The 14,944-nt window shown below is 46.5% G+C and overlaps 1 protein-coding gene across 2 annotated transcripts in view; it reads left to right on the top strand.

The window, feature by feature from the left end:
* Positions 1–13,737, top strand: part of MACROH2A1 (macroH2A.1 histone) — a 48,566-nt gene extending 34,829 nt beyond the window's left edge. For both annotated transcript variants that reach the window (XM_083181433.1, XM_083181432.1), the window contains exons 8-9: positions 9,640–9,814; positions 13,032–13,737. In XM_083181433.1, coding sequence (XP_083037559.1) covers positions 9,640–9,814; positions 13,032–13,197 — 341 coding nt within the window. In that variant the 3' untranslated portion in view covers positions 13,198–13,737. The remainder of the gene's footprint in view (positions 1–9,639; positions 9,815–13,031) is intronic.
* Positions 13,738–14,944: the final 1,207 nt, after the last annotated feature.

Here is a 14,944-nt window from a genome sequence, read left to right as displayed (position 1 = left end):
ATAAGATAAATACGCCTATATAATAATTTCAGATCGTTCACAGCCAGAACTGGATGTAGGCAGAACAGTTGTAGCTTTAATAATGATGGAACACGCAACATTAGATCCATATATATTTTGAGATTAGTGCCATATTCAATGAAAAAGGTGTTGTTGCTCAAAGCAACCAATCAGATACTATCATTTCTCAACTGCAGTGGTAGCCAACTCCAGTCCTCGAGAGCTACCAACAGTTCACGTTTTCTAGATCACCTGGCTGGGGCACAGGTGCACTCATTACTCACTGACACATTACAAATGATCCACAGCTGGAGCTAATTACATCACCTGTGATTCTGTGAGGAGACCTGCAAAACGGTAACTGTTGGTAGCTCTCGAGGACTGGAGTTGGCTGCCCCTGCTCTATTGGGGTATGGATCAGTTGGTCACCAGCAAGTTGTTAAACAGTCATTAGGTCAACACCATTATGTCGACATGCATTTGGGTCGACATGCAGGAAGGTCGACATGAGTCTGGGGTAGCCAACTCCAGTCCTCGAGAGCTACCAACAGTTAACGTTTTCCAGGTCTCCTCACAGAATCACAAGTGAAGTATTTAGCCCCACTGGTGGATCTTTTAAAATGTGTCAGTGAGTAATGAGTGCACCTGTGTACTTGTGAGGTGAGCTGGAAAATGTGAACTGTTGGTAGCTCTCGAGGACTGGAGTTGGCTACCACTGGTCTAGGTCGACATGGGTTAGGTCAACAGGGTCATAAGAACGACAGGGTCATTATGGCGACATAGGTAGGGTCGACAGTGAAAAAGTCAACATGGTTTTATTTATTTTACCCTTATGTCGACGCAGTCAACATTAACACTAAAATGAACAAACAAACAAAAAATAATCAGTCCCAAGGCGCAGTCACTCTTCTTCTGCCGGTCCGAAAGAAGGGGTCACCACTCAACCCCACGTGGATGCAGTTCAAACAGAAAAGGACCAATGGCGATGAGGAGGTGTTTACCGGCCAATGAAAAGATAAAAAATATGATAGCAGGTTAGAACCCTCAAATATCAATCTCTTGGTCACAACACAGGAGGGGGTTCTTCGTTAGCGTACCCGTACTCACACTCAGAGTTGAGGTTATGTGCTCATAAAGGTATCTTTTGTAACACTAGGGAATTTCACCACAAGTGGATTTCGACAACCAAATGCGTACCGTACTCACAAGTCGGAATTGCTGGTACAGGCGCATAAAGGTTTCTTTTACTTTGAAGAAAGAGGTCCAAATCTCTCATTTGTAAAATGTTCTCAGCATTAACACCATATAAAAGACAAAGAAGCCTCTTTCAGGAAAGGGGAGTACATATTTATTGATACAAAACAAAATGATGGGGAGCACCAGATGTAAAAAGCACGGTACCTGGTGACTGGGGTATTGGCCTTATACCCCAATCATATCCGCAAGCAAGTGGTACAACTCCCCAAAGGCAGTACAGCAAGGCTCCTCTCCTGCCAACGCGTTTCGACAGGATAACCTGTCTTTTTCAAGGCTTGGAGAGGAGTACATACTAAGCCAGTATTTATACCCATACACTTGTTGGGCCAGCCCCGGAAGTGAGGGAAAAACGGAAGTTTAGGCCCGTTTGCTCAAACTCTAAAAACTAGAGTTCAGAAGTATTCATTAACACATGGGGGTAACCAGGGGATTAGCGCTGTATAATCCCTGAGTTTGTGGCCGAAAACGAGGGTTCTAAAGGGTAGAACTGAAGCCCTTTAGACGCGTGGAACGCACGCGCTGCCGGCTATGGAACGCATGACGACTTCCGGCGTCCGCGTCATTTCCGGCTTCTAGGATCCCCCGGCCGCAAGCTGATGACCTGTGGCGCGGGGAGACTGTGTATGTCCCTGGATCCTCTGCTATAGTAGCCGTGGAACGCACGGCCATATTGGAAAGCAATAGCTGAGTGAATACTCAGGTATGAAACGCACGGTATGTGGGTAAGACCACCAGGACCCTGAAGGTCCGGTGGTCCGAGCATATTAGAAATATAAAAAAGGGCAATGTTGATCATCCCTTTTCATTACATTTTAAAGAGGTTCACCACTGTTCCCCCAATCAAATTAAAGGTTTTTGGGGATTAGAACTCATTAAAGATAACTGGCGGCATAAGAACAAAGATACTAATCTTGCCAGAAAGGAGATGAAGTGGATTTTTGACCTAAAGTCACTATCTCCACATGGCTTGAACTCAGATTTCGAGCTCAAGTGGTTCCTCTAACTCTTTTATCTTAATACTTTTTAACGTTTTTATATCCATTTATTGGAGGACGTTTTTTATCTCTCTTTTTTTTTTTTTATCCATTTTTATGCACCCACATGCAATTTAATGATTTAATATGTATAGTGTCTATTATGGATTGTATATGTATTCATTTTTGTAATAAGCCAATATTTATTGTCCTGCACTTCCTTATTCCGCACTTTAAACCATTCCGTTTTCAACATGGCCGTGCGTTTCATACCTGAGTATTCACTCAGCTATTGCTTTCCAATATGGCCGTGCGTTCCACGGCTACTATAGCAGAGGATCCAGGGACATACACAGTCTCCCCGCGCCACAGGTCATCAGCTTGCGGCCGGGGGATCCTAGAAGCCGGAAATGACGCGGACGCCGGAAGTCGTCATGCGTTCCATAGCCGGCAGCGCGTGCGTTCCACGCGTCTAAAGGGCTTCAGTTCTACCCTTTAGAACCCTCGTTTTCGGCCACAAACTCAGGGATTATACAGCGCTAATCCCCTGGTTACCCCCATGTGTTAATGAATACTTCTGAACTCTAGTTTTTAGAGTTTGAGCAAACGGGCCTAAACTTCCGTTTTTCCCTCACTTCCGGGGCTGGCCCAACAAGTGTATGGGTATAAATACTGGCTTAGTATGTACTCCTCTCCAAGCCTTGAAAAAGACAGGTTATCCTGTCGAAACGCGTTGGCAGGAGAGGAGCCTTGCTGTACTGCCTTTGGGGAGTTGTACCACTTGCTTGCGGATATGATTGGGGTATAAGGCCAATACCCCAGTCACCAGGTACCGTGCTTTTTACATCTGGTGCTCCCCATCATTTTGTTTTGTATCAATAAATATGTACTCCCCTTTCCTGAAAGAGGCTTCTTTGTCTTTTATATGGTGTTAATGCTGAGAACATTTTACAAATGAGAGATTTGGACCTCTTTCTTCAAAGTAAAAGAAACCTTTATGCGCCTGTACCAGCAATTCCGACTTGTGAGTACGGTACGCATTTGGTTGTCGAAATCCACTTGTGGTGAAATTCCCTAGTGTTACAAAAGATACCTTTATGAGCACATAACCTCAACTCTGAGTGTGAGTACGGGTACGCTAACGAAGAACCCCCTCCTGTGTTGTGACCAAGAGATTGATATTTGAGGGTTCTAACCTGCTATCATATTTTTTATCTTTTCATTGGCCGGTAAACACCTCCTCATCGCCATTGGTCCTTTTCTGTTTGATTAACACTAAAATGACCACACCACCACGTCCCCTCGCATGGCTCGCTGCTTCTATTCTCCCACCACACCCTAGTGGATGGTAGGGCATGAAATACCACCTGTCGGCACATGGCGTGTCGTCATGGACACCGAAACGTACCACCACGTCCCCTCGCATGAAATACCGCCTGTCGGCACATGTCGGCTCAAAAAACAGTACAAAAAACCATGTCGACCTAATGACCCTGTCGACCTAAAGTCTTGTCGACCTTACTGCATGTTGACCTAAAGTCACGTCGACCTATCTGCATGTCGACCTAGTGGTGTCGACCGAATGCTTGTCGACCTATTTGGTGGTGACCCAATGACCGTATCCCCTCTATGGCATCCTAGAAAATGATAAACGGAATCTGATAGGTTGCTATTAGCAACATCACCACTTTTTATTAAATGTACCCCTATGGGGGAAGTTTACTAAGATGTGTATTCTATTTCACATGGGATGTTGCTACGGGCAACCAATCAGAATCTACTTATTTATTTAGCACCTTCTACAACAGTGGTTTTCAACCTCGGTCCTCAGGACCCCACACAGTGCATGTTTTCCAGGTCTCCACACAGAATCACAGGTGAAGCAATTAGCCCCACCTGTGGATCTTTTAATGTGTCAGTGACTAATGAGTGCACCTGCAGGGTGACCTGGAAAACATGAACTGTTGGGGGGTCCTGAGGGACCGAGGTTGAGAACCACTGTTCTAGATTGGTTGCCCCTAGCAACAGCCATAAATGGTGGGCATTCCACTGCTCAGGCTTCATGTCCATCCCCAGCCCAACCCCCTCTGGAGCGATTGGCTCAGCGAGTATCACATGCGCAAAACCCCAAACATCCAGGAAGGGTCCGGATCCGGCCCGATACGACCGTTCTGAATCAGCCTCTATGTGTCAATGGCAACACTCAGTAAGTCTCATGAAACGTGAACATGCCCCCCACAGTATGACGCGTAGTGTTATTGGGAAGAAAGGGGGCTTGTTAAAGTGGAGGACCCTTATCCGAGCAATGGATTACACGTGCACTTTTTAAACCGAATCCTTTTACTGTTGTGATAATGGCTTTTTCTTTGTAAGCCACGAGCCCCTGGTGTTAACCCGGAGAGTTCACCAAATGTGCGCACCCTCCTCTACTTTTTTTTTTTTTTAAGCACATCAAATCTCATTCTAATTTCAGAGTAAAAGTCGCAGTGCTGAGGTGAAACACTTAACTCGCCATCCCAACCACATTTCGCATATAATCCGCCATCTGATTGCAGGAACGTCAGGTTGTTTTATTAGATTTCTCCTGAATTTATGAAGCATTCTCCATATGCCAAATTGAAACAGTGGAACATAAATTAGGACAAATTGGAAATGTCCAGAGCTCAACTTCTTCAATATGTTCGGGAGCAACGCCCAAGTGTGCGATTGTTCCTGGGTACTTCCCGGACTCTTGTGAAATTTATAGGTGACCTCGCTGTTCCCTGCAATCCCTCCAGTCTTGGTCCTTGACGATGGCCCTTTTATGTCTGCTGAGCAAAGAGGAAAGTAATAAGGCAGAAGGAACGAATGTGTTCATACCAAATTAAAGCAGTTTTTTTTTTTTCTCCCGGTCACCTCCTGCAAGCTGTTGATGTGAAAAACACTGGCTTTCAATTACTTGCACATATTGCAATATTAATGCACAGCAGTGTCTCGGTCTGTTTAACGTTAAAGCCGCAGATGCGCGATGACACAGAACAGCGCAGTGTAGCCGCGAGTACGGCTGTTTCCGTGATACTTTATAGCCGCGGTGGCTGAGAAATTTCAGGGCTGATCTCTGTAAGGCTGCAATAAGTCTACTACATCTGTGCTTGGGAACGCAGGATAGATTACTCCCAAAGAGTAATGATGCATAAATGATCAGCGAAAGATTTATGCGGGCTAAAGGGCATTAAAGCCGCACAATCATTTTTGATACGCAGCATCCCCGTCTAAAATACATTGCTGATTGCCCAAGCCGATCATTTTATATTATTCTTCCACCTAAAAACCTTTAAGAACGTCTGTCACACTCCGATAAGTCCGAGGCTTCCCTGTAGCTGCTGGCGCTCGATGCGCTCTGTGCGAACATATCTTGTTCCTAGTGAAATCTTTCATGTGTAGTCAATTTCGATCACTTTAATCATCGCTAATACGCTGTTCTGTGCAACCCGGGCTCTTTATGCTGTACGGAACATGTATAGCAAATAGGGGATCGGGATTAAAGGCCAATGGTCAATAGGTCAATGAATTTCAACCTTTTTCAACACTGGGGCACGCCAAACAAGATTTTAAAATTGCCAAGGCGCACCATCAGATCCTCACGGGGAAAAAAAAATTGGCCCCCCACAGAGAAAAAAAATACATTGGCCCCATATGAAAAAAAAAAAAACAATGACACTGGTCCCCACAGATAACAAAAATAAAATACACTGGCCCTCACAAGTAAACAAGAGACCAGTGAATAACAGTTGAACTGGTGGTGGTGGTAGTGATGGCTGTAAACTGGTGTGGGCATCTCTAGCTCTGGTGGCACACTAGTGTGGTAGACATTGACAAAAGATCGACACATGCTTGTGCGGACATGACAGTGATCGAAACATGGAAAGTTGCACTTTTTTTAGTATCTTTAGTATCTATACTTTACCACATGGCAAGGGTATGCGGTACACTAATTGGGGGTCCATGTGGTCAGGTGTCGACACTGACACCCAAAATCGGGAAAAACTCATGTCGACCTTTTCACATGTCAACCTTTTCAATGATGACCTTGGTTGTGTGTGGAATGCAGTATGCCCCCCCTCCTTCATCCCCACCTGCCGCCGCTCGCCGTCTCCTGCATCAGCAAGTGTGTATTCGCTTGCTGATGACGGGTTGCCGTCGGTAATCATATCGCTGGGTACACATATCGTCTAATGTGTACCCAGCTTTAGTCACACAGATCTCTTCAGGGATACCAATGTCCGATCTGTTCAGGGTCAGACTTGATTCGGCTGATTCCCTTTTGGCATGATATAGAGTGCTTTGCATCATGGGTAGCAGCAGAGTGATCACTGAACCAGCCTGACTTAAGGGCGTGTGTGAAAAGCTCTGCGCTACTCTGAGTATTGCATATGGAGGAGGGAAGCAGGTGCAAATAATGATGGCAGCAATGGCAGCGGTCAGTGTATAATCAGCGGGTGGCTCTGGGTTCCGCTTGCACATGCCCTTACTATGGCCTTAGTTGCATGTGCATTAGTATAAGGTAGTAAATGAAGCTCCTGCAGATGTCCGCAGCTACAGACTCCGAATGAGCCCCGCAGTCACCTTTCTCCATTCTCTCCATATTAGAGTGTAGCGGGGCCACCTCTCTGCTAAATCCATCTCCTTCCCCACCATACAGGGAAGTTTACTAAGATCAGAGCACTGGTGAAGATTGGATGTTGCTGCGGGCAACCAATCAGAATGTACTTCTTATTTATTTTGCACCTTCTAGAAGATAATAGATAGTATCTGATTGGTTGCCCATAGCAACATCCCATGTGAAATAAAACTCCCATTTTTTTTTTGAATTGCCCCCAATAGTATCAATGCTAATAGCTGAGTGTAGAGAATGGGGAAGAACGTTTGGTACTTGTTTCCTAGCACGGCGCCCGTCGTGGGTGATCGCATACCTTAAGTTAAGGTATTCAATGGACCCGACCGGCGTGATTTCGGGCTATTTTTAGCCTTTTTCCAACAATGAAAAAATCGGGTCCATCGCATGCCATTATAATGGCATGCGATGCGACCGACGCGATTTAACATTGAATGCATTGTACTCAATGTTAAATTCCTATGTAAAATCGGGTCCATTGTATGCCATTATAATGGCATACAATGCGACCAATGCGATGGACCTGATTTTACATAGGGAACAATGTTAAATGGGCCAATGTACCCGAATTTTTTATTGTATACCCACCCTGATGGGTAATTTGTATGTCAAATGCCCCCCCATTGTTAACGCCACTCCACGATGAACGCCAACCCGAAGCGTGGCGAGCGCAGCGGTACGCGTCCTCCGACCTTTTCATACCCCCACTATCCACGTCAGCGTGGAGTTGATTTTATATAGTGTGGCGAGTCAGCGAGAGGATGCGTAATACCTGTGAAGTAATGCGCGTCCGCTCGCCACGCTTCGGGCTCGGTTGCTCGCTGCGCTCGCCACACTATATAAAATCAACTCCACGCCGACGTGGATAGTGGGGGTATGAAAAGGTCGGAGGACGCGTACCGCCGCCCCTCGCGGGATCGCTGCGCTCGCCACGCTTCGGGTTGGCGTTCATCGTGGGGTGGCGTTAACAATGGGGGGGCATTTGAACCATCAGGGTGGGTATACAATGGAAATTGGGGTCTGGGGGGCATTTAACATTGGACCCAATGTAAACTTGGGTCTCAGGGACCATTTTACATTGGTTCCAATGTAAAAATCGCGTCCATAGCATGCGATTTGGTTGCAATTTTTTAGGTCCCGATGGATACAATTAAAATCGCTGGCGCCGTGCTAGGAAACAAGTACCGAACGTTTTAAAAAAAAATCTACCCCAGAGTCTGGTTGGTTGCTATGGCCAACATTTTTATTTTTAGAAGCTTTAGTAAATGTAATCCTATATGTACTTTGTGGAGCTGTCCTATGAACTTAACAAATAAGTCTGAGGGGCAGATTTATTAAGCTCGGTGAAGTGATAAAGTGTCTGGTTTTTATCACCGGCCAATCAGCTCCTAACTGTGAAGTTCCAGGCTTGGTTTGAAAAATGACAGGTAGGAGCTGATTGGCCGGTGATAAAAAACAGACACTTTATCACTTCACCGAGCTTAATAAATCTACTCCTGACTTGTGAGTACCTTCAGTATAAGAGGTGTCTACTTGTTGGACCTCTCCATCTCGGTAGTTCGGTGATGACCCTTTATCTGTCTTGCATTACCCGGTTATCCTTCAGTAACTCACCCCAGAGTGCTGTGGTCCGAGAACAAAGCAGCAGCTTCCACTGGGGGAGATGTTCCAAGATTTGGAGTAATATAAAGGAGAGCAATATAAAGTATTGTACCGGCCAACCAGCTCCTAAATGCCATGTTACAGCCCGTGCTTGAGAAATAACAGTTAAGGGGTGTACCCACGGTGGGATTGCCTTGCTTTTCGATCCGATCGGGATGGAATCGGAAGGCAAGGAAAACACATTTGATTTGGACTATATTGTCTTGTCTGCACAGTCTATTTTTCTAGTTAATTTTGGTGCCGCACATCGGGATCAAATTGAAATTGAATGCGTTTGATTTTGATTTCTATAATAGAACACATCGAACCATGTGTACGGGGCATTAGAAGATGATCGGTTACTTCTTTATGGGCGAGGTGTACCAAGCCTTGAAAAGTGATAAAATAGAGAGTGATAAACCACCAACGAATCAGCACCTACCTGTCATTTTTCAAACCCAGTCTGTGACATGGCAGGTAGGAGCTGATTGGCTGGCTGTTTATCACTCTCCGTTTTATCCCTTTTCAAGCTTAGCACATCTGGCGCTCTGTCTCTACACTTTCTCTCTACATCACTAAGTCTTGGTACCTCTCTCCAACTCTGAGCCCAACTAACTACTGTCTCATACAGATAATACGTCATTCAGATAGCGCTATTAAAAATGTAGGGTCTTTGGATGAAGGACGCGTAGGCAGCAGAGATGGCCACAATCCGCTATGCCTTTGAATCAAAACTTAGGTCCTTCAGGGTAGAGATCTTGATCATTTCTAGTCTCTGGAGCAGGAACAGGAGTTTCCATGACCGTACTGGGGGCCAGATACACTAAGCTTCAAAAGTGATAAAACGGAGAGTGATAAACAGCCAGCCAATCAGCTCCTACCTGACATTTTTCAAACACAGTCTGTGACATGGCAGCTAGTAGCTGATTGGCTGGCTGTTTATCACTCTCCGCTTTAAAGCTTAGTTTATCTGATAGAGTCTAAGCACTGTACCGTAAGATAGTAACCACTCCTAGATAGTTCTCTGCTCTAGAACACCCATAATATAGTATACAGCGAGGTGAAAGGTAACGCTCTCTGACTCCGATTCCTTTGTCTCCTGCTTGTGATTAGCCGCAGTCAGCTCCGGACACGGATTGCCAGCAAAGTTCGTCATTCACTGCAACAGCCCCAGCTGGGGATCTGACAAGTGTGAAGAACTGCTGGAGAAGACGGTAAAGAACTGCCTGGCTCTGGCCGATGAGAAGAAAATCAAATCCATTGCTTTCCCTTCAATCGGCAGCGGAAGGTGGGTAATAGATTGTAATGCCTGCTGCCTATCACATTCCGTGTTGGGCTGACTGATAACCACCGGGTGAGGTCTGAAGGTTGAGGAAACACAGATTGCATTCAACTGGTACCTAAATCGTGTGATCTGCAGCACTAAATGGAAAGCCTTCTCCAGAGCCAAAACAAGGAGGTTAATATGCATTGTCATACCCTCCAACATGACCCGGTCCATTAGGTACAAAATGCTCTGCTCCAGGACTTGCTTACCAGTGGCAGATCCATAGATGGGACTGCAGCGTCAAATCCAACATCCACCCCAGACACTGCTAAACATCACCAGCCGGGACTCACTGGCAGTTGGTGCCGCCCCCCTATTTGCATTTTGGACTGTGCTGAAGCCGCCACCTTTGCAAACGCCTCTGGAAGTCCAGGAGCAGAGCATTTTGTACCTGATGGAATGGGTCATGTTGCAGGGTATGTATGGTGAATGAGTATTTTTGCCAGCAGCTGCGACTTATTAATATTTAGGCAATGATAATTTCTGTTTTTATCCGATTCTCCACCTTCCACCAGTTTTGGTCTCCAAAATGCCAACGGCCTATAATTCCAACTGTTTGTGCCTATTACTTACAGTGGGGGAGATTTTTCCAAGATTGGAGACAGATAAAGCGGAGAGAGCGATAACTACCAACTAGGGTGGCCAATCACGGGATCAGGATTGGTGGGATTTGGCCCCTAAACTTGCCAGGGTTTCAATCGGATTTCGGGATTAGACTGTAATGCCAGGTAGCGTTTGAGCACCCACTGAGACGCTGCCCAGCTTTTCCTGACCCCAGCGTGTGGCTCTGCACAGCATGATGTGGTCAAAGGTCACGCTGTGCTTGGCCGTACCATCGGCCGTAATCAGTGGGTAAAAGTTACAAAAGCTAATTGGCTAACAATTTACCTCTCTCCATGCTTTGTTATATCTACCCCCATCTGTTGTCATGGTAAAGGCCCCAATACACTGTGAGATTTGGGCCCGATTTCACCCGATTCAGATGGATCGGGCAGTGAAATCGGCCCAAATCGTATGTGCAGACATGCCATCCGACCCGATGCGCGGTCCCGTGCGCATCGGGTCGGGGTCGGGAGGTCGGACGGGCTGCACATAAGAATTGGTAAAACTTATGTGCAGCCTGGAGGCGGGCAGAGGACACAGCGTATGGGGAGCTGAGCGGGGCGGGCTGACGCAAGGAGCCGGGCAAGGGAGGTGCACTGACCTGCGCGGTGATCGCTGCAAGCAGGGAGCCGGTGGCCCGGGGCGGTGAACGCAGTGATGGGTACCAGAGACCAGGTAGCGTGGGGGAAGCCGGAAGGCAGCGGCCGCACATAGAAATGAATGGACAGTCAGTGATTGGCTGAGAGCTCTCTCAGTCAGAGAGCTCTCAGCCAATCACTGGCTGTCCATTCATTTCTGTGTTTTTTTTTTTACTATGTGCGCCCGCTGCTGCCTGGCTTCCCCTACGCTACCCGGCAATCTGGTCCCCTCGCCGCCCAGTAAGTAAACTGCCTCTGCGTCCCCTGCCTAAGTCGGCCTAATGTATGGAGGCCTTAACTGCCTCCAAAATAGAGAGCACTTGTATAAAGGGAATGTATATCCGTTAAACACACAGAACTCATTGTAACAATAAAATCAGCGACCTGTAAATTCTAGTTTACAAGGAAACTTATCTGCTTAACCATATTCAATTTGTTATTTCCACAGATTATACAATGTAATATCAACAGAGATTTTTGAAGATTTGTAAAGTATAGTGGAAATATCTACTCGCCAGACAATTTTTGACGTCTGGGAATTCTATCGTGCCCGAAAACATTTTGGGTAAAAAAAAAAAGTTTTTCCCAGTGTTTTTTTACGGGCATTTCAATTCAAGCAAATTTTTTCCTCTGAAACAAAAAATCCGGTGACAGTCGGGATCCTGACGTCGGGTAAATGACTGTTGGGATCACGAATGTCGGGATCCCGACTGTCGGGACCGCGTCCGGCACCCGGATAAGTTCCCAGACCTATGTGTGTTTTTGCAATTGTTACCACCGAAAAAAACAGCACTGATCAGGGATTCTGTTTTAGAACCTCATAGGGACCCCAGAAAAATACTTGATAAGTCGCAGGGTAAAGGCTAATTGGATATCTCCCGGGGAATCAATTACCCACAATAAATTACCACGGCTAATTGAATCCCCCCTCCATAGCCACCAAAGGAAAAGTATTTGAGGAATTTCTCAATTAGCTAACTGTGCAATTCCATCCTACCAGTTTACCCAAGGTTGTAGCAAGAGGGTAATTATTGTTATCCTTTATTTATATGGCGCCACAAGGGATCTGCAGTGCCCGATTACAGAGTACATAACCAAATAAGCAAAACAGGAAACAGTGACTTAAAAGCCACCCCATACCCTTATGGGACTTATTGGAGGTAGAAGTCTCATACCTTCCTGGGTGGCAGGATTGCATACGATGCACCATCTGCAGTCCATTTTCATGTGATATCATAATCGGTCCCAGCCATGGCCGCCAGATTTGATAAATCTTTATTGCAGCCATGGCGATCTCCTGCTACAAATACGATGCACACAGGACCACGCATCAGATCGGAATCAGAGGTGAAACACATGCTATTGGACATTTTTAATTTCTTGGCCTGATGAGACGGAGTCGGGTGAAAAGGGCCCAAATCGCACTAATGTACGAGTGCCTTTATATTAGAAGGCAATAAGGACAGGGTACATAACTATAGTTGCATCAGCAAACAACACCGAAATAAGTGTCAGGATGGCTGAAAACTGCAGGATTTGGTGCCACCAAAGATGGTTTAACTACTATAGTGCACTGCCGCAACGGGCACACCCCCTCTAGCGGCACCCTCCCGTTACTCCCCTGACCTCCGCGCTTCGGCGATCATACACTGGAGCTGCTGCTGCCATTAGCACTGCATCAGTGACCAGGTGCGTGGCCCCGCTCAGGGAGTTTCAGGGTGGCTCGGGGGAGACTTGGGAGCGCTTGGGAGTTCAGGCCTGGTCACTAATGCAGTACGAATGGTGGCGGGGAGCTCCGGCGTCAGATCGCAGAGCTTACATTCTAAAGGGAAGTGGCAGACTAACAAAGTTAATGCTCTCATTAGTTCAGGAACTATTAGGGTTTTTTGGCATATCTTCACGCTAACGTTATCATGTGCCTCCCTTGTTTCTTGCAGGAACGGCTTCCCGAAGCAAACCGCTGCCCAGCTCATCCTGAGAGCTATTTCCACCTATTTTGTATCTACGATGTCCTCTTCAATCAAAACGGTGTACTTTGTGCTGTTTGACAGTGAGAGCATAGGCATCTATGTGCAGGAAATGGCAAAGCTGGATGCCAACTAAAGAGTTCCATCCAGCAGACCCCGCCCAGAGTCCCACCCAACGTTTCCCTAGAGCTAAGAAAACACAACCTTTAGCTTTTACTGCAAGGCTGCAGCATGATTTAAAAAACATGCTCATTTGGGAAGACGACGATTCCACTTGACCTTTTTAAAATATTTTCCGTGGGCACCGATAGCTGCCATGTGTCCTGTTGATGCACTATACCCGAGGCATTGTCCAAACGTAGTTGATTTTAGAAGATTTTTTATAGTTTTATTTTAATGAGGTATGAAGTTATACAGATTGTACTTGGGAGTATTTTGTTTGTTTGTTTGTATGTACAGTATGTGGATGAGACAAAGAAATATTTTGTAAATGTGTTGTGGTGCTTTTATTGTATATTATGTGCTGTTATATATTTCCTCCTCTCTGTAAAAACGATCTCTACCTTGCGTGGATCTAATGTCTTATAATCCCAGATTTCAACACAATGTTGTCTATAATTAACTTTGCAGTTTGACATAAATATGTTCTTTTTATTAAAGCCGAGCGTTTGATTCACTGCTGTGTAACTGCTCCTGAATGAATAAATAGACGCCAATATTTGGCACCCATTAGTCTGAAAGGGATTTACAAGATAACTGATTTTAGGAGAATGGGCCATTGGGTGGACCCACTTAAGGTCGAAATGCATTGAGTGTACATGGATTAAGTTGACAGGTTGGGAGGTCAACAAAAGCATTATGTCGACAGTCAAAAGGTCAACATGTGTTTTTCACTTTTTTGTCCTGAATGTCAACATAGTCGACATGGGTACCATCAAAGTGTACGCCGTCCCCTCGCACGGCTCACTGCACCCGTCATGCCTTGGGCATGGTGCCTCGCTGCGCTCGGTACACTTTTTATTCTCCCACCACACTGTAGTGGATGGTCGGGCATGAAATACCGCCTGTGGGCACATGTCGGCTTAAAAAAATGTGAAACACATGTCGATCCCGATTTTAGTAGGTGTAAGTGCACATTACTTACATCAGTATCATTTATGAAAGGCACTAAGGCCCTTATTCTGGTTGGTGCGGCCGGAGCCGCACACGGTGCTCCGGCCGCACAAACCAATCCCCGCCCACGAGACGGATCGCCACGGCCGTCCGTACACGGACGGCTGGCGATCCGCATAAAAATGGTGGGGCGTACGCCTCCAGCATGGTGGGAGCTGCCCCCTGCATTCGATGGTCGTCGACCATCGAAGGCAGGGCCGCACGCCACAGCAGCTCCCGCAAGCTGAGACCACACGGACAATCGTCCGTGTGATAGCTTGTATGGGGGCTGAGAGCTGACATCCGGCGACGTCAGCTTTCCGCCCCCATCAGTAGCGTCATACCCTGATTAGCATGCATACGCCCCGCGTTTGCATGGGAACGCCCATGAAACGCGGGGCGTATACATAGGGAAATGAGGGTATGAAGCCCCTCACGCCCCTATACGCCCCCTTTGCGGCGGACGAAATACGTCTGCGGCGAATGGGGCTGCACATGCGCAGATTGACCTCTGCGCATGTGCAGACTAAAAACATCGGCGGTACGGCCGCACGCGGGCCGTACCGTCCGATTCAGAATAAGGGCCTAACTGCTGTAAACTTTCATTTGACTATATTTCGTTTAAAGGGCCTGATTCAGTATTCGTTGCAGTTTTGTGATTTGCAATCACATAGCAGAGATGCCAGTGCGCTCACATATCTATAGCTGCATCAGCAGGCGGCCATGACATA

Source organism: Crinia signifera, chromosome 4 (genome assembly GCF_055691185.1).
Source record: "Crinia signifera chromosome 4, ASM5569118v1, whole genome shotgun sequence".
Lineage (NCBI taxonomy): Eukaryota > Metazoa > Chordata > Amphibia > Anura > Myobatrachidae > Crinia > Crinia signifera.
Note: the sequence above shows the minus strand (reverse complement) of the source record. Positions and strands in the feature narration are given on the sequence as shown.